Here is a 21,335-nt window from a genome sequence, read left to right on the forward strand (position 1 = left end):
CATAAGGGGAGTCTTTCTCTAAAGTGGTTTTGCCATTACTTGTTTTTTATATGCTTCCCCAATTGTACTAGCAGCTTTAAGTGAATCCATAAATTAATTTATGCACTTAAATGAGCGGACAATACCTCATTGCAATTGGTCTCACTGTTACATACTAGGCTCAGGATGTACCGGGATATTCACATGAGCATCTGACTTCCTTCTCAGTAGGATCATTTACTGTACGTTAGCTCAGGCCATGCACTGATCACTTCAAGATTGGATTACGCAAATGTGCCCTATTTGGGCTTACCAGAGCCACTCATTAACTGTCTGCAGATGGTACAAATCATAGCTTTATGTTTGTTGTTAAAAATTTCTCTACATGACCATATGTCTTAGCATCTCAATGCTCTCCACTGGTTGGCAATATTAAAAGGACTTTTTTAAGACCTTGGTGTTTGCACACCAGACCTAAGGCTCTGGTCCACCACACTATCCTTCTCCTATGGCCTCCTCGTACAGTTTACTTGTTGAGATCCGTAAGATCAAAGCAATCAGGAAAGAGGGTGATTCCTTTTTCCTCTTTGACAGCTCAAGCCTGGAATCGTTTCACTGTTAAGGAGTGCATGGAAGATGAATCTGCTTACCGAAAATCTTTCAAGACTTGGCCCTTTAGATTGTGATGTTGTGTTCTTAGTCTGTAGTTGTCTTAATCCGTACGCAGGGACACTCTCAGGAGTGGCTGTGCGAGCTATACATTCAATCATTCATTCATTCACTTAAATTCACCTTTTCTGTTTATGCAGATTGAGCTTAATATAAATTACTTATTTACCAAGAAGCAATTAATGATTTCCAACTCTTTTTCAATTGCAGGCTGAAACAACTGAGAAGCCATGTCTACCAAGGCACTGCCTTTCTACCAGAAGAAGCACAAGCACTTTGACCATACATATCGCAATATTGACACGAGATATGTTGTTCAGGAATATACTGCCAAAAAGTAAGGCAACAATTGTGAATTAGTTATAAAAACAATAATGAAGACTATCATCCAAATGCATGTCTTTCATCCTTGAACGATGTGATTATGTTATGCTAGGCTTTTGACATTTCCAGAGCATGTAAAACTTTATTAAGTCATAGTAGTTTATTCCTAATATGTTGCACACAGTGGCGGCTGGCATGTAAGGAGGGCGGGGGACAAAAATAAAAGTAAAAAAGAGATTAAAAAATTAATTCCACTTACCTTCCTGGCGCAAAATCCTCCTCCTCACTTGGGTCTTCTCCAGGCAGGCAGGCAGGCAGGCTCCAGGAAACTGCAGTAGCAGATCCAGTATTGGAGGGAGCAGTTCTCTCTCGCTGCTTTCGATGACACTTGAGCCCTATGCTGTCTCTAACAGCTGGGTTAGTGAAGTTTAAAATGCGCATGTCTAGCTGGCCATCGCATGACAGCCGGCCAAAGAGACATGCGCACTTTAAAGTGCCCTGCCTATCACTGCTTTCTGCTGCTGCCTGACTGGCAGCAGTAGAAAGCAGAAAGCCTCACCCCCCATCCTGACCCTCGACTCAGGTCTGGGTTTTGAAAAATAAAAAGGTAATAAATTAACTTTTATTACCATTTTATTTTTCCATCTCTGGGGTCAATTTTTTTGTGGGGTGATGCTCTTCTGCCTTAACGGAGGAGCCTCCCCTGGTTGCATCAGATAGATTCAGTAAAGGTTATTGAGCTCTTCCTTTATTCTCTTTTTGCCTATCTGATGTGGGCCTGTTGTTGATTATGTCCAAGAGGAACATCTATAAAGTATTATCCACCAGGACTGTACTGAACCTAAAATCAGCATGGGCGAAAATGTTAAGCCAGGCTGTGAAAGGAATGGGACCAGGCAGGCTTTCATGACTGGGTCTTTGTAGACCAGCCAGCTCTGAAAACAGTCTACCAGGAAAGTGCCAGCATGGCAGAAAGACCAGTCTGGCCCTATATGGTTTGTGTATTTTTAAAATAATTTCATAGTTAGGGCGAAGATAGTTCTCTTTTTGCATTGAGTCCTGAAACAGTCAAGTGTTGGACTTTGTTAAAGGGCGGGGTGTGGCGGTTTATGTCAACTCTTTTGTCTGTCTGCTATTTCTTTTTCAGGAAATCCAACTAATGAGTGGCACGATGTATTTTTGGATATCCTGACAAAAAATAAAAGACCTGCAGAAGCGTCAGTGGACCAGGGGATTAGATTCAATGTCACTTCCATCACAGTGATTCCAATAAACAACAGTAAAGCTCAATAAATATTTCACCTCTCTGATGATCAGAGACGGTTTGCATGTATGATCATTGCAGAGGAAGGACAGTAGTACATCCACCCACACACCCTGTGAGTGGTAGAATGAGTCCAGTCACTCTCCCAGTTCCACAGCAGGCTCTCGATCCAAGGAATATCTAGTACCTCTAACTCATGCCCTTAAGTAACTATATCGTGCACCCTGCCATGCACATTCCTGTCATCAATGTTGTCATATGACATCTTGCAGTCATGTTATCAATGATGTTATAGATCATGTCATGAGTGATGTAATATGTGGGGTATTTAGCAGTGCAAGGCTGGTGTTATCGCTATGTTAGGGCGTCAGTTACAGCTACTAGTGATTACTATAACTGGCCTTGTGTTTATCATTATGGTGATTACTTATTGTAGTGCTTTACTGTAATCCTATAAATCATATGTATAAAATTGCCTTTTCTGATCAATACCAAACAGTAAATACCTACATCAATCAGAAATATTCTCTGAATTTTAATCCTTCATTTTAATCAACACGTGGTGCAATATATACAGTGAAACAATAGTAGAGACAATACAGTGCTAATACAAATATTGAGAATTTATTAAAAAGTGTACATAGATACTGTAAACCCAAGGTTGATAGTATGTTCAACAAATATTCACATGAGAATACACACTTTATTCACATATGTTCCACATTCAATAAGTTCTAAAACAACCAAGGGAAGGGGGTATCAACATTTTGACACAGTGGAATTTCACGGGTATCATCAAGGCATTGTCACTTGTCTAATGCACAACCAAGCTCATAGGTGCGAGGGTACCAGAGGAAGACAACTGTCTGAATTATAAAGTCTACTGTCTCCTCAGTAACTTCGGCAATTTCCGGCATCCAACTTAAAGTCACTGTTAAAAACAAACCTAAGAGCTATTCCACCATGTGTGTACCTCTAAACCACTGCATACTGCATAAATCCCTCAGCATTATTACTTACTGTATGGTATTGGACAGGAATGGCAACCATGTTGGTGTGATTTGTCAGCAATAACGTAGGTAATCAACAGAATGAGTCATACTGGACTCCTGTTCGATTATATATGATTACCCTTTTTTCTGTAGGCATATTGAGCTGTCCTTGTTTTTTCACCCAGCATGATTTGATATTGACAGAAGATTACTATAGAAACAATATTGATGATGAATCGTTGTTGAGTTAAAGAGACACATTCTGCCTCATACCACATAGCAAACTTATGTACTAACAGACCATAACAAAGACCGTCTCACGAGTGCTAGGTGTTACCATATAAAAAAAGTGTGATACACCATTAAGGAAGACTGCCGCCAAAGCCCTTGCACAGTCATGACCATCCCTGGCATCCAAAAGCACATCAACACAGCAGGCATTATAATTCCAGCTCTAAATGCTTTACCCAAACAAAACTAAGAGTGAATATCGAAGCTACCCCAAAACATCAGGCAAGGCCCATCCACATTTAGCTGAGCTTCTCCACAAATCACCACGATGAGGCCCACATGCAGTATCAGGACCATATAGTCAATCTACACACCACGTAGCAGCAAATAAAAGCAGGCATTCATTTTTATCTATTTTTTTATCTATCCATTCACTCCCTCTCACAACTCTTCACCACTTCTCTACTATAACTCCAGTAGGCTTTACCACCTTTTCTTCATCCAGAGCCCCATCCTCAGAAGTCTTGTTTGTTAGAACTTCTACCTCCCTGGATTGTTCCACAAACTGCAGCGTACACCATAACCAACAATCAATATTTCGGGAACATCTGTATGGTATGCTCTGCTCTGTTAGGGTCATCCAGTAAAGCCATTTATGATAGCAAGGCATGACACTAGTTTGGAAATCACCCTAAACAATATGATGTGAGCTGCAGCAAGTTTGACTAGATACTCCATGCTTTCTCTTTACGCTGCACTGATTCTATAACTTCGCCACTACTAATTGATAGATAACTGACAGAATATCTGAAGCAAAAATGATGTGTGATCAGAATATTGTGTCTAAAATATTGAGGACCAAAATATTGAGATGGTAAGTACAAATTGGTGTGTACAGATCTGCTATTCATAAATCCACATCCATGCACATTGAAGATATATATATATATATGTATATATATATTCACTGAAAAAAACCATAGGTTTCAGGCACGTTATAGTTAGGAATTAGCATTTAAAAAACTTTAGAAATTCACTGAAAAAACCATAGGTTTCAGGGGCCTTATAGTTAGCTGAACTTTTCACTCCTACAAAACCATTGAAATTCCCCCGTTATAGTTAGTTAGGCTAACTATAACTCGCGCACCCGCAATACACTGCTGATGATGTCACATATTACATCACTCATGACATGGTCAGTGACATCACTCATGACATCACTGATGACATCCCAAATTACATCACTGATGACATCATCCAGTGAATGTGTGTTTTTATGAAAATTACATATGTTTTATATATGTATATCTCAAGGTCGATGGAAGAATAAATGGGTATATAAGTGTCTAAATGGATGATTTGTTTTTGAAAAATTGATTGTATAACTGACTGATTAAGTGTATCTTAGTGAATACATGGCTTAGTGAGTAATGTTTAAATGTGTAAATATCTGTATCAGTCTCTCACTTTGTGTATAAGTGGCTGCATGGGTTGGTGAGTAGCTACATGAGTGTCTATATAGTTTATTAGTTGGTTTTTTGAGTATCAGTATGAGTGTCTGAGTGTCTGTATGGTTCGGTGGGGGGTATTACGTAGTACATAGGTGCATGAATGAGTGACTCACTGTTTGTATGTGTTGAAGACAGCATGTGTGCAGGACTGTATCGGTGGATGAGTTTGTGCATGGGTGTGTTAGTGAGTGATTGACTGTCTCAATAGTGTCTTTATGAGTAACTACATATGTTTTAAACTAGTATATGTGACTATTGGTGTATATAAGTGAGTATATGTGAGAGTGAGAGATTGAAAGAGTTCCTGTATGAATAAGTATGTGTTTCTATAAGTGATTGTTTAAAAGACTAAGTATGTGTAAGTTTCTGTAGAAGTAAGTGTGGTGGTGTGTGTATAACTGTATATGCAAGTAAAAGGATGCTTGATTCTTTATTAGCATGAGTGACTATGTGTGTGAGTAACTGTATGGATTAGTGGCGTTGTGTAACAGGATGTATAGGTGTGTGAGTACATATGATGAGTGAGTACATGTATGAGTGACTGTATAGGACTGTTGGTGAATGAGTGGATGTGTATGTGGATCTTAGAATTACTGAATAGGTTGTTGTAACTGGTATTGGTATGTCCATTGTTTTGAACATATTTTTTAATGTGTGTATCAAAGGTTATATTAGGGGAAGAGGAGGTCTGCCACTCTATCACAAGGATGATGTCATCAGTGATGTCATTAGTGATGTCATTTGAGATGTCATCAGTGATGTCATGAGTGATGTCACTGACCATGTCATGAGTGATGTAATATGTGACGTCATCAGCAGTGCATTGCGGGTGCGCGAGTTATAGTTAGCTGAACTAACTATAACGGGGGAATTTCAATGGTTTTGTAGGAGTGAAAAGTCCAGCTAACTATAACGCCCCTGAAACCTATGGTTTTTTCAGTGAATTTCTAAGGTTTTTTAAATGCTAATTCCTAACTATAACGTGTCTGAAACATATGTTTTTTTCAGTGAATTTCAAAGGTTTTTTAAATGCTAATTTCTAACTATGCCTACAGAGATAGGACATGTGAAGAAAGAAGAAAAAAACGCACAGAAAGAAAAAAAAGAAATGCAGAAAGAAGCAACAGAAGTCCTCAAAGACGAAGAAAAGTGCAGTAAGAAGGATAATGTGCAGAAAGAACAAACAGAAGAGCAGAAAGAAGCCTTGTTGCAAAATCATCCTGTACCCTCAACTTTTTCAGACGGATACTGGTGGTAACTGAGTCTGACTAACCAGTCCTAGAGCCAGTGCTATGTTAAAAGACACTCAGAATACAGTGAAAACACCTACATACACTAGGGAACACTATGCGTGGGGGTCCCCCTGTGATCAGCATGACCTCCTCTGTAAGCCCCTAGTATATAATAGGGCAGGGGATTAAAACTACCTCTTAAAACGTGCCACAGGGCGTGTTTGCACACGTTACCTCAGGCCCCGTCCCCTTCCTTCCCCACTGTGTAAACATGCCCTGTGGCCGTTTTTTAAGTTGGGAGATTAAGTACCCTTGAATCCTGAGGATCCCTATGGGCAAAATAGCCCACTAGGTACGTCCAGTAAGCGCCATTGCAGAGAGGTGTAAAAAGGGGCACGGCCAGCACCACCTCTCTGCAACGCAGAGCAGTGGCACTTACTGGAAGCACCTGGTGGGCTAGTTGGCCCCCAGGGTCCCTCAGGATTGAAAGGGAATTATTTCCCCAACTTAAAACGCGCCACAGGGCGTGTTTGCACACGTCACCTCAGGCCCCGTCTCCTCCCTTCACCACTGTGTAAACGTGCCCTGTGGCCGTTCTAAGTTGAGAGATTAAGTCCCCTTGAATCCTAAGGGTCCCTAGGGTCAAACTAGCCCACTAGGTACCTCCAGTAAGCGCCACAGAGCTGCGTTGCATAGAGGTGTAAAAAGGGGCGTGGCCTCAGAACACCTGTCTGCAACGCAGCTCCCTGGCGCACACTGGAGATACCTGTTGGGCTAGTTGGCCCTCAGGGACCCTCAGTATTGAATGGGAATTAATTCCCCAACTTACACTTGGCCAGGGGGTGCGTTTGCAGAGTGCTGCAAGGAGGGGCGTGGCCTCCAGCGCGATGCCGGTCTTTTATTTATTTTATTTTTTTAAGAAGGAGGGCTGTATGGCCCCCCCTTCTTTTTCTAATTTACTACCCCATCCCCCAGGGCCTGCACCCTAATTTTTTTTGTTGAAAAAAATTAATTTGGCCCTCCCAAGGCCTTAATCGGCCCCGGGGACCCCAACCCCCGGGTCATGGCCTTTTTTTAATTTAAATTTTTTAGGAGGGGGCTGCGTTGCCCCCCTCCTCAGGCCACTTATGGCTCCGGGGACCCCATCCCCCGGGGCCAGCCTTTGTTTTTTATTATTTTAAAAATATATATATTTATAGAAACACCTAGGACATGCTGGACAAACCGTATGTAGGTATCACCATGACGATTTGCGTGATATTCATTAAAAGGCGACTATGCATAGAATGAATCCACATGGAATGTATTTACACCGTTAGTGAAGCTCTGACGTGTCTGACGCCCTACCGTGCCTAATCCCGGTGCCCCCGCCGGTGGGTACTCTCCAAGTAGACACCCTTGTCGTTTATTTATACAAACATGGGTAGCTATTGACGGGCACATTTAATATACACGCACACCAAGCCATTCAAAGGGGATTTGACAAAAATCCGACCAAACTATGCAAGAAACCCCCCTCACGGTTAATAAAAAACACATCCACCACCGGATGTGTAATACTTTTTATTTTACTCTCTGGAAAGGAGACGAACCTCACTTGAGAGTCACAGCGTGCTCCTGGCTGAGCCCAATGCTGTGTTACACCCACCAGTGCCCGCCGATTGCCTCATACCTCTGTGTTGTATTCCACCAGCTAGTGCGTATGCTATGACACTCTCTAGCCCATGTGCACTGTACCACCACCCCGTGAATATGTCATGCCACACTTGCCTTCGCACGGGTTATATTGCCCCATCTAACGTGCCTTCCTCGATGTGTATGTTATAACGCACAGCGCTATGCCATACATATTACAATCTGGGATCCATATCTTTGTGACAGTGCATATGCAACGTTACACTCCCCAGCACATATTTTATATTACAACTTTAGAGACTAGTTATGTTACACAACACTGCCCTGTGCATATTACACTCCAAGGCGCATATCGCATAGCACGCGCTAGTGCCTGTGCTATCTCGCGCTCTCCAATGAATCTGTCATTGCGCACAATGTATTGCATATTATATTTCACGCCCCGGTTCATCTTATATCACACTTTTTGGTGCATAGTTTATACCATATACTACATCTAGTTTTCATTTTCAATCGTGCTCTCAGGACTATGTTCTCTATAACACTGCGTCCACCTACCTTTTTCACGGGCATTACATTTTGCGATGGGGTGGAGGGTCAGGGGGTGTTTCTGCCAAGTGAGCCTGGAGTCACAAATGTCCTCTTCTTCCTGAATAAAAGTGAGATTATGCTGCATACTTGTTCATATTTAATTTTTAAGTAGTTCGCACAGACACACATTTTAAAAACAATAAAGTTCCTAATACCCACCTTCTCTGAACAGTTAGCTTGCTGCCCCATCCACCTCCTCCCTATCCTCTGTTGTCTGAATCCATGGACTAGCCTCCTCCCTCCTGCCATGCATGGTCTGATGTGCTGCCACTGCCCTCCATTTAGCATGATGTACCAGTCCACTACTCCTGCCCTCCATTGCCCAATTCTATGGCCCATCATTGACCTCCTGCTTAGCCTCTGTGCTTAGCTTGCTGCCCCTATTCTCCTTCCCCCTGCCCTCCGATGTCTTTGTGCATGCCCCTGCTCCATCCTTTTTGCCCACTATGTTCCATGGACCTGCCACTCCTATCTACTCTGAGTGTTCTGTTGAGCTGCCACTCCCCTCCCACTTGCCTAGCATTGTCAGATGACTGTAACCTGTCCCTGTCACCTCCACCCTGCCTGTCCACATGCCATGCCCCTATCCCCTTCCTCCTGTCCTCCATGGTCCATTTTACTGCCACACCCTTCTCCCCTCCCTGATCTGTTGTGCTGCAACTGCTCCTCCTGCCTGCCCCGCGCGGTCTGTTGTGAGGCCCCTTCCTCTGAACTCTCTTGTCTGTGCCCAGGTCCTGACCCTCCCTTCTATCCTCTATGGTCCTTTGTGCATGCCCCTGAACCCTCCTTCTTGCCCATCATAGCCATTGTGCTGCCACTAACCCTCCCGCTTGCCATGCATGGTCTTCTGTGCTGCCATGGCCCCTCCCACCTTCCCTGTGTGGTCAGCTATCTGGCCCTGACCCCCTCCCACCTTCCCTCCATGGTCTGTGTGTATGCCACCATAGTCTCATTGTTGCTCTCCATGGTGTGTCTTGTTTCTAGTGCCCATCCTGCCTGACCTCCATGGTCATCTTGCTGCTTCTGCCCTGCCACCTTTTCCCCCAGCCCTCTGTTTCAATGTGCAGACCCCCTATTCCCTCCCTCCTGGCATGTCTGTTCCATTGTAATGCCCCTGATCCGTCCCTCCTGCCCTTTATGGTCTGTTATGCTGCAGCTTTCTCTCCTGTCTGTCCATTATGGTCAGCTAGCTACCATTGCCTCTTTCCCATCTGTTCTCTGTTGTCCATGTGCATGCTCCTGTCCCCTCCCTATTGCTTTCTATGGATTGTTGTGCTGCACTCCCGTCCCGCATTCGCTGTGTGGTGTATTGTGCTGCTGCAAACCCTGATGCCTGCCCTGTAGGGTCAGTTTGGTGCATCTCTCCATGTCCCTCCTGTCCTCTGTTATCCGAGTCCATGTCCCTACCCCAATTCCTCCTGCCTAGCATGATTCAATATACCATACTTGCGAACATTTTGAACTTGGTAAGAGGGAAATTTTGAAAAAAAAACTGGGGTATTGATTTTCCCCTTTGAGTTACATTGAAAAAGAGGAGATTGTAGACAGGAGACAGATCAAATAAAGCCCATTTGAGCTTAAAAACATTGGACGTTTCCTGGCTGAAACTGGTCTGTTGGCATGTATGGTTGTATTACCACTGCCTCTTCCTTCTGCCCACAATGGTCTATTATATTGCCACAGCCTCTCTTGCCAGTCCTGTAGTGTTGGTTTGTTGCCCCTGCCCCCCTTTCCACTGCCCTCCATAGTCTGTTGTGCTGCCACTGCCCTTCCTGCCTGCCCAGTGTGGTCAAATTGTTTCCTCTGCACTCTCCTACCTGCCTTCAATTTTCAGAGTCCGTGCCCCTGGCCTCTGCCTCTCAACAGTATCCCAATGAACAACTAGATTGCTAACATTCTATATTTATTACAAAAGTGTGGAACGCCTGACGTCATCTTGATGTAATCAAAACTGTAATACCTAGAGTATTTCCTTTAGAAATTACATATATGAGAGGGTCTTATTTGCATCAAAATTATGGTTAGTGCTCTAAAAAACTAAAATGAGGACATATTTTCTGAGTTTTCAAATAGCGACAAAGAACTTTTAAATTATTTGTAATCTTTATGTTTTTTTATCCAGTTGACCACTTGATTAAATGTTGCACCTTGGCGAGAGGATGTGGTGTTACTTCCAGAGCTGCAGACTTTGCAACTGGGGAACCAGGTTGGAGTTTCTGCTTCAGCTCAACATTCTGTGATTGTGGTCAAATCACTTAATCTCCCCATGTCTACAACCAAAATGAATTTGATCTTGTGTGATGTAACCAATGCTCATGTAAAGCATTCCAATACCTGACAAGTCTGCACTATATAAACCTGCAAATACACAAAAAATAAGTGTTTTGCACACTTCTGTCATTGGGCTACATGTGGGCTACATCTGGGTGATATTTGTGCTGCATTTAGGCTCTTTTGTGTCTGGTGGCCATCTTGGGAGATTTATTTGTTATGAAGTTTCCTAATTTCCTCATTTACTGCAGTCTCCTCAGTAGGAAATGCTTTCAGTTTTTTACTTGGTTCCATCAAGAAGGCATTCAGATGGGTCACACATTTGACATAAATTCTGAATGTTAGCACTCTAGTTGCTCATTAGATCACTGTAGTAAAGCTACTGCTCACCAGGGAAGTCTGCTGCTGGTATTCAAAGTGCATGTTTCACTCTGCATGTCAGAATTTTTTTTATTTAGGACATAGAAGAGGATTTGAGAAGTCAAAATATGCTCTAATTTTTCTTTCTGCAGCACTAATCATAATTTCTATGGCAAAATGAATCCCCTCAATGTGTTCCTTTGTAAATTAAATGTTTTAAGTGTTACCACTTTATTCCATTCAAGATGGCTTCAGGTGTGCCATACTTTTGTCATAAGTAAGACTGTTAGCGCTCTAGTTGTTCGTTAGAACACTCTGGGACATTCTGTCATTGGGCTATACTTGGGCTACATCTGGGTGATATTTGGGCTACATTTGGGCTCTTTTGTCTCTGGTGACCATTTTCGGAGACTTATTTGTTATGATGTTTCCTAATTTCCTCATTTACTACAGTCTCCTCAGTAGGAAATACTTTGTTTTTTACTTTGATTCCATCAAGAAGGCATTCAGATGTGTCCCAAATTTGCCATAAATTCAGAATGTTAGCACTCTAGTTGCTTATTAGATCACTGTAGTAAAGCTACTGCTCACCAGGGAAGTCTGCTGCTGGTATTGAAAGTGCATGTTTCAGTCTGCATGTCAGAATTTGTTAATGAAATAGAAGAGGATTTGAGAAGTCACTCAAAATGTGCCCTAATTTTTCTTTCTGCAGCACTAATCATACTTTCTATGGCAAAATGAACCCCCTCATTTTCTGCCTTTTTAAATGAAATGTTTTAAGAATTACCACTTTATTCCAACCAAGATGGCTTCAGGTGTGCCATACGTTTGTCATAAGTAGGACTGTTAGCGCTCTAGTTGTTCTTTAGAACACTCTGGGAAGCTGCAGTAGAACACAAAGGAATCAACTGACAGTCTCTGCCCTTGTTGGATGTACATGTTTTACTGAGAATGTCAGACTTCATTCTCACATGACTGAGAAAGATAATGTGAATTTACAGAAAATATGCTCTCAGTTAGCTTATAGATCACCTTCCAAACCTCTGTGGGAAAAGCATGAGAAAATAGTTTTCTCTCAAACATGATTCATGATATCACAGCAGGAGGCTTTTTCACATGGTAAAATCACCTTAGAACACACCACAATTCCTAAAATGAGTATGGTACCATCAAAAAATTATTTATAATGTAACTAAAGTCTTAAAACCTTCTATTAACTGCAATGCTTTTTAATGAGGTGCTATCATGTATATTGGTCCCAAGATGGCTGCCAACACTTCTTGGATGAAGTGCTGACAGCCAATCAGATCTCACGATGAGATGTGTGGTTAGGCTCCGCCCAGATATATATGTGATTTTACTTTTTATTTTCTCAGGAACTACTGAACGGATTTACACCGTTGAAGCAAAAGGCACATGCCTGACCTGAGGACTACCTCTTTGCCAAATTTCAAGTAATTCTGTTCAGCCGTTCGGGCTGTACCTTCGACTAAAGGTCCTATGGGAAAATGCATGGGGAAAAAGCGTTTTGGGACCCCCCTTTTTTCTCAGCCCCCGCTTAATGAATCACCCCGAGACTTTCAGGGTAAGAGCTGAACGGCGCACCCCATTAGTTTTGAAAATTTCACGAAGATAAGTCAACCGGCGCCAAAGTTATTCAAAATAGAATTTTCAGATTTCCTATGGGAACTCGGTCCTATCTATAACTATCTACTGGCGACCGCCAGTATATAATTATCTACTGGCGGTCGCCAGTAGATAGTTATAGTTAGGATCGTGTTTCCATAGGAAATCTCAAAATTCTATTTTGAATAACTTTGGCGCCGGTTGACGAATCCTCGCAAAATTTTCAAAACTAATGGGGCGCTCCACTCAGCTCCTACCCTGAAAGTCTCGGGGGGATTCGTCAAGCGGGGGCCGAGAAAAAAGGGGGGTCCCAAAACACGTTTTCCCCATGCATTTTCCCATAGGACCTTTAGTTGAAGGTAGAGCCCGAACGGCTGAACAGAATTACTTGAAATTTGGCAAAGAGGTAGTCCTCAGGTCAGGGATGTACCTTTTGCATATATGATGTCAATCTGTTCAGTAGTTCCTGAGAAAATTGCAGTTAAAGTACATAAATATCTAAAGCTGCGCACCGTGCGCGCACCGTGCGCGCACCGTGCGCGCACCCTAACGTGCGTGAGCGTAATTCTGATTGGTGGTTACATGTCAGTCAACGTTCGAATCGGTCAAAATCAGGAAGTGTCGGCCGCCATTTTGTTTGTTTTGAGTGCGAGAGTGAAAAAGGAAGGTGGCGAACGTGAAAAGGGGGCAGGGTAGAGAGTTCCTGACCCCCTAGCCTTTGTCAGGGGGTCCCTGAAGGACCACGAAGGCAGAAAAAAACATTTAAATTTTTTTTTTTTTAAATCACGGGGTGCGCGCACCGTGCGCGCACGGTGAAAAACCATAAAAAAACAAAAAAATTAATGCGTAGTTTATTGTAAAATAAATATATAAAAAATATAATAATAAATACATAACTTAGCATTTAAAAAACCATACAAATTCACTGAAAAAACCATAGATTTCACACACGTTATAGTTAGGAATTAGCATTTAAAAAACCTTGCAAATTCACTTAAAAAACCATAGGTTTCACACATTTTTTAGTTAGGTGGATATTTCACTCGTAAAAAACCAATGAAATTCCCCCGTTATAGTTAGTTCAGATAACTATAACTCGCGCGACCATCAAAAGGATGATGTCATCAGTGATGTCATGAATGATGCCACTGACCATGTCATGAGTGATGTAATATGCAACGTCATGAGCAGTGGATTGCCGGCGCGCAAGTTATAGTTATCTGAACTAACTATAACGGGGGAATTTCATTGGATTTTTACGAGTGAAATGTCCACCTAACTATAACATGTGTGAAACCTATGGTTTTTTAAGTGAATATATATATATATATATATATATATATATATATATATATATATATATATATATATATATATATATATATAATGCATGTACATATATGTAGAGTAATATATAGTAAAACTTTGCTTACCTGTACAAACTTACCTTCATGATATTTTTGTCCTCGATATTCTTGAAATTATATTTCTACACACAATTTTTCTCTCATATTTTGTCTCAATAATACCCAAATGATAAAATGCTGTCTTATCAGTCCACAATAACCCCCTTCTCATTTGAAACTTGTGCTTTCCTGAAGCTGTAAATTGCAAAGCTCATCACCTGTCTGCCTTGCTCATCCCTCTAGCGTAACTTGTCCTTTCTCTGCATACATTGATTTCACTTAATGGAGGCTACAGAGCTGATGTGGCGCTTGTGTACCACAATGCAAGCCCATCTTCGACCTGTTTTTGCCCCACCCATGCCCAGCGGCTGGATTTCCAGTCCTTCTGCTACCCACCTCCTCGCTATTTCACCACAACCCTTCATGCCCTGAACCCTATTCACATCTCCCATAGGCATACTTTGAAGCTGCTGCAGTGCCTGGATGCCAAATAACGAAGGTGCATTTTCCTGCACCACCTGCAATATCACATGCACTCTCTTACACCCACCTCACTGCCCCATAATCCTCACACACCCAACAAACTCAACACACAGTACAACACCCACCCACCCTGCACCAAACCCCTCACTGTCCTGCATACTCCCTAACACTTGCTCCCTCACTAAACATGCCACTGAAATATGGGATCTACTACACAACCGTTCACCACATAAGACTTTCCTGACTGAAACCTGGTTGACTCCCTCGTTAGTCCCTGTAATCACAACAGCAATCGTCATTCATAAAATATCACAAGAGAGAACAGGACAAATAGACCCAGAGGCGCAATTGCTATAATTTGCTAAGAATCCATCCAATGCGCCTCCCCTTCAAAAAGCACCACCAGCAACATGTAACACTTAACCTACAAACTCCTCATCACTGTTAACTACACCCTGAGCAGCACCCTTGTCTACCACCCTCCTAGACCATGTGCCAACTCTGGCAGCACCATTGCAGACTTCATCGTCTCAATTATTCTTGACTCCAGCACCTTCATACTGCTCGGAGAACTCACCTGCCACTTAGAGGACCTCACCAATGCCAACACGACCAACCTCCTTAAGGACCTGCCCATCCTCAGGCTCCCTAAGTGACTGGATGGCCTACATTTGCTACTGGACACCTACTGGAACCTGTCTCTACCAGCTTCTGCAATATCACAGTAGAGAAGCTCACACTGATCACCTTGTCCGACTACAACATCATCGGCTTCAGCATATCAATCCCACACCACTGCAGAAACGTCATCACCAAATCTTCAAGACTGGAATGGAACAAGATTTCAGAAGCATCCTGGCCTTCTGAACTCCCACAACACCGACCTCAACACAACAACAATCTCCATGAATTCATCTCCAGGTTCAATGGCTGGATAAAAGTCTGCATGGATACCTTTGCTCCTCTCAAAGTCAGAAAACCCAATAGAACCAGAATGCAAGCAAGCTGCTACATGAAAGAGCTCAGACTCAACAAATGCCACTGCAAGCAACCAGAAGGCAGACGGAGACAAAGTCAGGGTGACACTGACCAGAGCACCTACAAATCCACCCTCTGCCACTATTATCAGCAAATCAGAGCCACCAAATTATCTATGCTCACCAAGAGCATTGAAAACAACACCAACTGTGCCAAGGAAATCTTTGCCATAGTGAAAACTTCACCTCTGCGGCAGCAACCATCACCTGCGTAACCACCTCTCAGAACCTCTGCACAAAGCTGTCCCTATACATCAGCAACAAGATCACCAGCATCTATGAATACTTTGAACCCCAACCAGACTCTTCAAGACTTGCAACCCTCCTGCCCATTTCTGCCAACAACTAGAGGACTACCCAGGCCACTGGCCCACTACCACCTCTCAATAAACCACAAAGACCAAGCAGTACATACAGTCTGGGGTAACCCCAGACCCCTGACCTCACCATGTTTTCATCAAAGGGCTGGACCCCATCAGGGCAGCCTTCACCCCAATCCTAACAGACTCAGTCATCACAGCCACCTACCTAGATGCCTGGAAAAACACCAAAGTAATCCCTCTACCCATGAAACCCTTAGCATACCCGAAGGTGCAATGAACTACTGGCCTATATCCCTGCTACCCTCCAAGGAAAAAGTCATAGTAAGATGATAAACAAATGCCTAGCTAGCCACCTCACTGACAAACACCTCCTAGACACCCCTCAGTCAAGATTGAGGCCCTACCACAATACAAAGACCAAAATTGTCACCGTCACAGATGACATCCGGTTGATCATGGACAGAGATAACACCACTGCCCTTATCCTACTGAATCTTTCCACAGCCTTTTAAACTGTCTCCCAACATATACCTATCTAATGACTGTGTGAAGCTGACATTCAGGGCCCTGCCTCACTCAATCAGCCTGGCTCCCTTCACCTTGGATGCCATAAATCTCATTTATGGAGTACCACAAGTATCCTCACATAGTCCCACTTTCTTTAATGCCTATATAACCACACTTCTCAGCATCATCGCTTCCATGGATTTATCATCATATCCTATGCTTATGACACCCAGCTCATACTCTCCTTCCCCGACTAGAGACCAACACCGGGACCAATTTCTCCACCACCAGTATGTCCAAAGTCAGATGGATGAAAAACAACTGTCTCATGCTCAACACAGACAAGAGGGAAGTAGTAGTCTTTGACTCCTCACTTTCGGACTCCACATTGTAGCTTGTCAAATTCTGACCCATACACCTCCCATCAACCCACCCAAAGAACCTTGGAATAGTAATCGACAACCAGCTCACCATGACTTGCCAAGTGAATACAGTCTCTGTCTCCTGCTTCTCAAAACTCTGGATGCACAAGAAGAATTTCAAATGGCTCCCCACCAACATTCACATAAACATTCACCCAAGCCCTCATCACCAGCAAGTTGAACTAGTGCGATACACTCTATTCTGGAATCAAGACTTAACTGACCCGAAGACTCCAGATCTTACAAAATTGAGCGGTCAAGCTCATCCTAAACCTTCCAACCCACACTCACATCACCCCTCACCTCAAAGAGCTCAACTGGCTCCCAATCCACATATGATCAACCTTCAAATTCTTCACACACACATACAAAGCCAAACACTACATTGGCCACATGTACCTCAACAACCACATAAACCTCCACAAACCTACCAGACACCTCTGTTCAGCAGCACTTCTAATTGCACCCCCCTCCCCATGTGCAGAGACAGATGTGGCGGTCTGTGCCTTCTCCTACCTCGCTCCTAAAGCCTGGACACTGCACATCAGAACCTCCTCCTTGGTTCGTGAATTCAGCAAGAAACTGAAAACCTGCCTCTTTACTTAGCCCCGACTGTGGCTAAGCGCATACAGCTGCTGCATCAGTGCCATAGTAACCTCCATGGGGATTTGTGCACTAGACAAATACTCATAACATGACATGACATGAAATCTCGTCCTCTTCACAATTATTCTCCCCCAACCACAGAAAAAAAACAGGAGGTTGTCTCTCTGCTGCAGAAGAGCACAGGCAATGCTCTGGATATTGGGTGAGAAGAAACCAGACTTACCAATGTTGCCCTCTGTGAGTAGCAAGGGAGAAATACTTGAGTGAGATCAATTTGTCCAGGGAGTCAACAAAACAGATTTTGGTAAAGAGATGCAAATAACTTTGACTGCATCATTATCCCTAGGAGCCATGACACACACATCCATTCCCAAACAAGTAGCATTCCTTTAAGGTTCCTCTCTCCCACCCAGTCCCTGTCCTCTCCTTATTTCAAGAACCTGCAACCCACCCCAGCAACCATGAACCTGTGCAATCACCCTTATCTCTCCTTGATCCTCTTCTTACAAATCCTCCTCATGTTACATGGGTCTTTTCCCAGTAGATTTTTGTATTATTCAGCGGCTGAGAGCTAAAGCCCACACATGCAGAAAGAGAGAGAGCATAGAGACAGAGAGTAGATGAAATAGCGTCAAGCAGTGTTTATGATGGACCCAAAAGATGCAGGAAATGAGAATTAAAGTAAAGGGAAAAGCAAAAAACAACCTGGGTGGGAGCCTATAGTCAGTGCTGCCAGGCGACTGAGGGAGACTAAGACTGGGAAGTATGGAACTAAAAAAAGCAAGTGGAAAAAGGCTAAGAAGAGGCCTTGTTCCAACAGAATGGGAGGGATTTGGTAAAATTGATAACAGGAAAGTATGAATGCGCCAAGCATTTTACTAAGATTTAGTGATCCTAATTACAAGAAGAAGTGAAAATTAAGGTGGTGCATATAGAAAAAAACTTGAAAAGGCAGACATGGTGTTAGGTACTCTATTTTACAAAATACTGCTTTTATACATCAATGTGAAAAGAATCTTCTGGATATCTTTCATGATCATGTAAGTCACACATGGGATCATTCAGGTCTTGTCAATAAAGGCCAACTGGGCTCATAGCAGAAAATTGTGATAATTTTAGGTCTACAATTCGAAATTCATAGACCTAAAACTAGCTTTGTTAAATACCTGCAAATCAGGGATTTTATAAATCAGATTTATGCAGTGACACAGTAAGTAGGGTTGCTGCAGGTGACCAGGGGAGATTTTAACAAGATAATTGACTACAATGGAGCTATATTTTCCTGGAATCTGTTTTTTGATCAGAGACTACTAAGAACTTTAAATATAATAATGTAAGGGGAACACAACTTTTATTACAGCCTGCTACATATTCCTCTTTGATTTACATGTATGTTTATATTTGTCCGGTCCACTAAGTGAGGACGTTTTACAACATGGAACCATAATAACAGTTACTGAGATCAAGAAGAGGGTGGATTCAGAAAGCATATGGAGTTTACCTACACTCCACTGATATAAACAAAATATAAACACCATTTTTTAATGCTCTTAGTAATTCAAACCATGTATTATTAACAACAAACGTACTAATAACAGACATTGCTGGTTCAAGCTGGAAAGTGATAGGAAAGCTCACTATTCTACATCTGCTATTTGGGTGTGACCTTTGTTGCTCCTGGCTGCCACTGCTGGGGGATTCAAACATGTTTCCATCAAGGACACATGTATACTTTGGGGGTGAGCCGCCACAGATGCTGCCGCTGAGGACTGCATGATAACACCGATGGCTAATAAGCGCTATTTAAGCATGCTGCGGTCCTGCTGTGTGGGACGAGTGAAGGCAACTTCCAGGCCGCGCCCTGGCCAAGGACAGGCACATCTGTGCCAATCAGAGCTTAGAGGAGGCTGGGCTGTGATAGACTGAGCAGTAGCGGTCCGTGGAGGGAGTTCGGTGTGGCAGTGAGGCGGGGTGGGGGAGGGGCGGGGTGGGGGAGGGGCAGGGTGGGGAAATGTAAACACCGGAATATGGATGAACGGAGGTAAGTACACATTTAAATAAATAAAACGAATTCCTTTGTGCGCGCTGCATCGCTAAATGCGATGCAGCGCGTGCAACAAAATTCATTTTACGATTCGATCCCCGGCAGCAGATTAGCCCAGCACCATGTGACTCTGGGCAATAGCTTGCTTAATCTTCCGAACGGACCCAGAGCCCAGAGACCCTTATGGGTGATTTATCGCGCTTTACAAATGTGGATTTTTATTTTCTAGTACATCAAACTGTAGAACTTATAAATGAGTTGGGGGACTCAAAACTATGGTATTGCACCTCTATACTCTGCTAAATCTATTAACTATTGACAAAAACATTAACATTGGTAAAGACTCGAGCACCACATATAGCTCAGAGAACTTGTCCTCAAGCAGGGATCCTAAACCCCTGGAGTCTAGTAAATTTATTCATAGAAAAGATTACAGGCCTGTGTCTAAACCGCGTGAGATAGCAAAAAGGACTGGGGAAAGGGGCATTACCCAGATGGTTCAGCCAGTATGTTCTCTACACCCTATTTACTCTCTACGTTGATCCAGGGAGTAGATTGATCACAATTCGAATCTCCTAGCACCTTTAACAAACATCACTCCTGAGTTGCGCTTTCGAGGTTCCTATCACAGATGCTCAATTTTTATGACAAATGTCCCCAGACTTAAGCAAACTTGAACCACAGAAGGGGGGGACATGTTAATTATAAATCTATACACTGGATTTGGAAGTGAGAGGTTGTTGCTTGCTCATAAGAGAGGATATTTTGGGAGACATTAGGCACCTGCAAACTGGCACTAACCATGATATTATCGAGTTGATCCTTCCTAGCAGACAGCTAGTAGATAACCTAGTGGCGTTTGTCATGCGGACATCTTCTCTGTTTGTTACAAACATTTGTTTTAAATATAGTGCCATGAGCAAAAACACATCAAAGATTGGCCCACTCCTACTAACCACCATGCAGGAGAATCCTCTACTTGGGCAGTAGATTGACAATCATTGAATACCATCTCCTTTAGATGGGCGTTTACATATGGATAAAAGTGAGCAGTGCACAGTCGATCTTTCTTCCAATTTTCTTCACGTTCTGCACGATGATTTTGCTTCTGCTGGCCCCAGTGGCCAATCTAAAAGCCATTTACCTTTAGGCGCCATCCCCTATGATAGTTTAATTTCATGTCAAATTAGGAGTCAAGGGCTATGGGGGGCTCTTGTTCTCCGCCTACCACTGTTGAAGCCATAGATACGGTTTCCATTATTTCTTGGAACGTGGTTGGCATAAAATCCAAAATCGTATCTCCTGACTGGAATGATTTTATTGAGCTGAACAACATCAGCTTGTTCCAGGAAACATGGTCTTTGGGACCAGTCTTTAAACTACGGTATCTTAATTTCTCAACACCTGCTATGTGTGGCTCTGCAGGACGACCGGCAGGAGGCTTAACAACATGGATCCGATTAGATCTGGAATCCAAAATCAAACAACTCTATATTGATGGCCCTATATCATAGCAGTCCATATTGTGACAGGTAATTTAAAATATATTGACATCTATAATGTTTATGCCAGAGGGGTTAAGGGAGGCCTGAGATCGAAAACTGTTTCAATCTTAGAGGAGTCCCTTTGGGAACATTGCAGTGAATCACATCCTATGCTAGCAGAGGACCACATTCAATCCCCTAGACAATAATGGTGTTAACTTGGAGGTAGAAGAGGAAAGGCCTGGGGAGTCCCACAGCTTGACTTACCCCCGACACACAAATGGAGTGAGGCTGCCTTCCAGTTAAACGCGCTCTTGCTAGAATTCAGGGTGGGATCC

The 21,335-nt window shown here is 42.9% G+C and overlaps 1 protein-coding gene across 1 annotated transcript in view; it reads left to right on the forward strand.

The window, feature by feature from the left end:
- The window catches only part of MYOM2 (myomesin 2), a 586,141-nt gene that overhangs the window by 52,127 nt on the left and 512,679 nt on the right, over window positions 1-21,335 (forward strand). The window contains exon 2 of the mRNA XM_085610818.1: window positions 859-985. Within this exon, the coding sequence (XP_085466944.1) occupies window positions 879-985 (107 nt within the window). The 5' untranslated portion in view covers window positions 859-878. The remainder of the gene's footprint in view (window positions 1-858; window positions 986-21,335) is intronic.

This window comes from Triturus cristatus, chromosome 6, assembly GCF_964204655.1.
Source record: "Triturus cristatus chromosome 6, aTriCri1.1, whole genome shotgun sequence".
Classification (NCBI taxonomy): domain Eukaryota; kingdom Metazoa; phylum Chordata; class Amphibia; order Caudata; family Salamandridae; genus Triturus; species Triturus cristatus.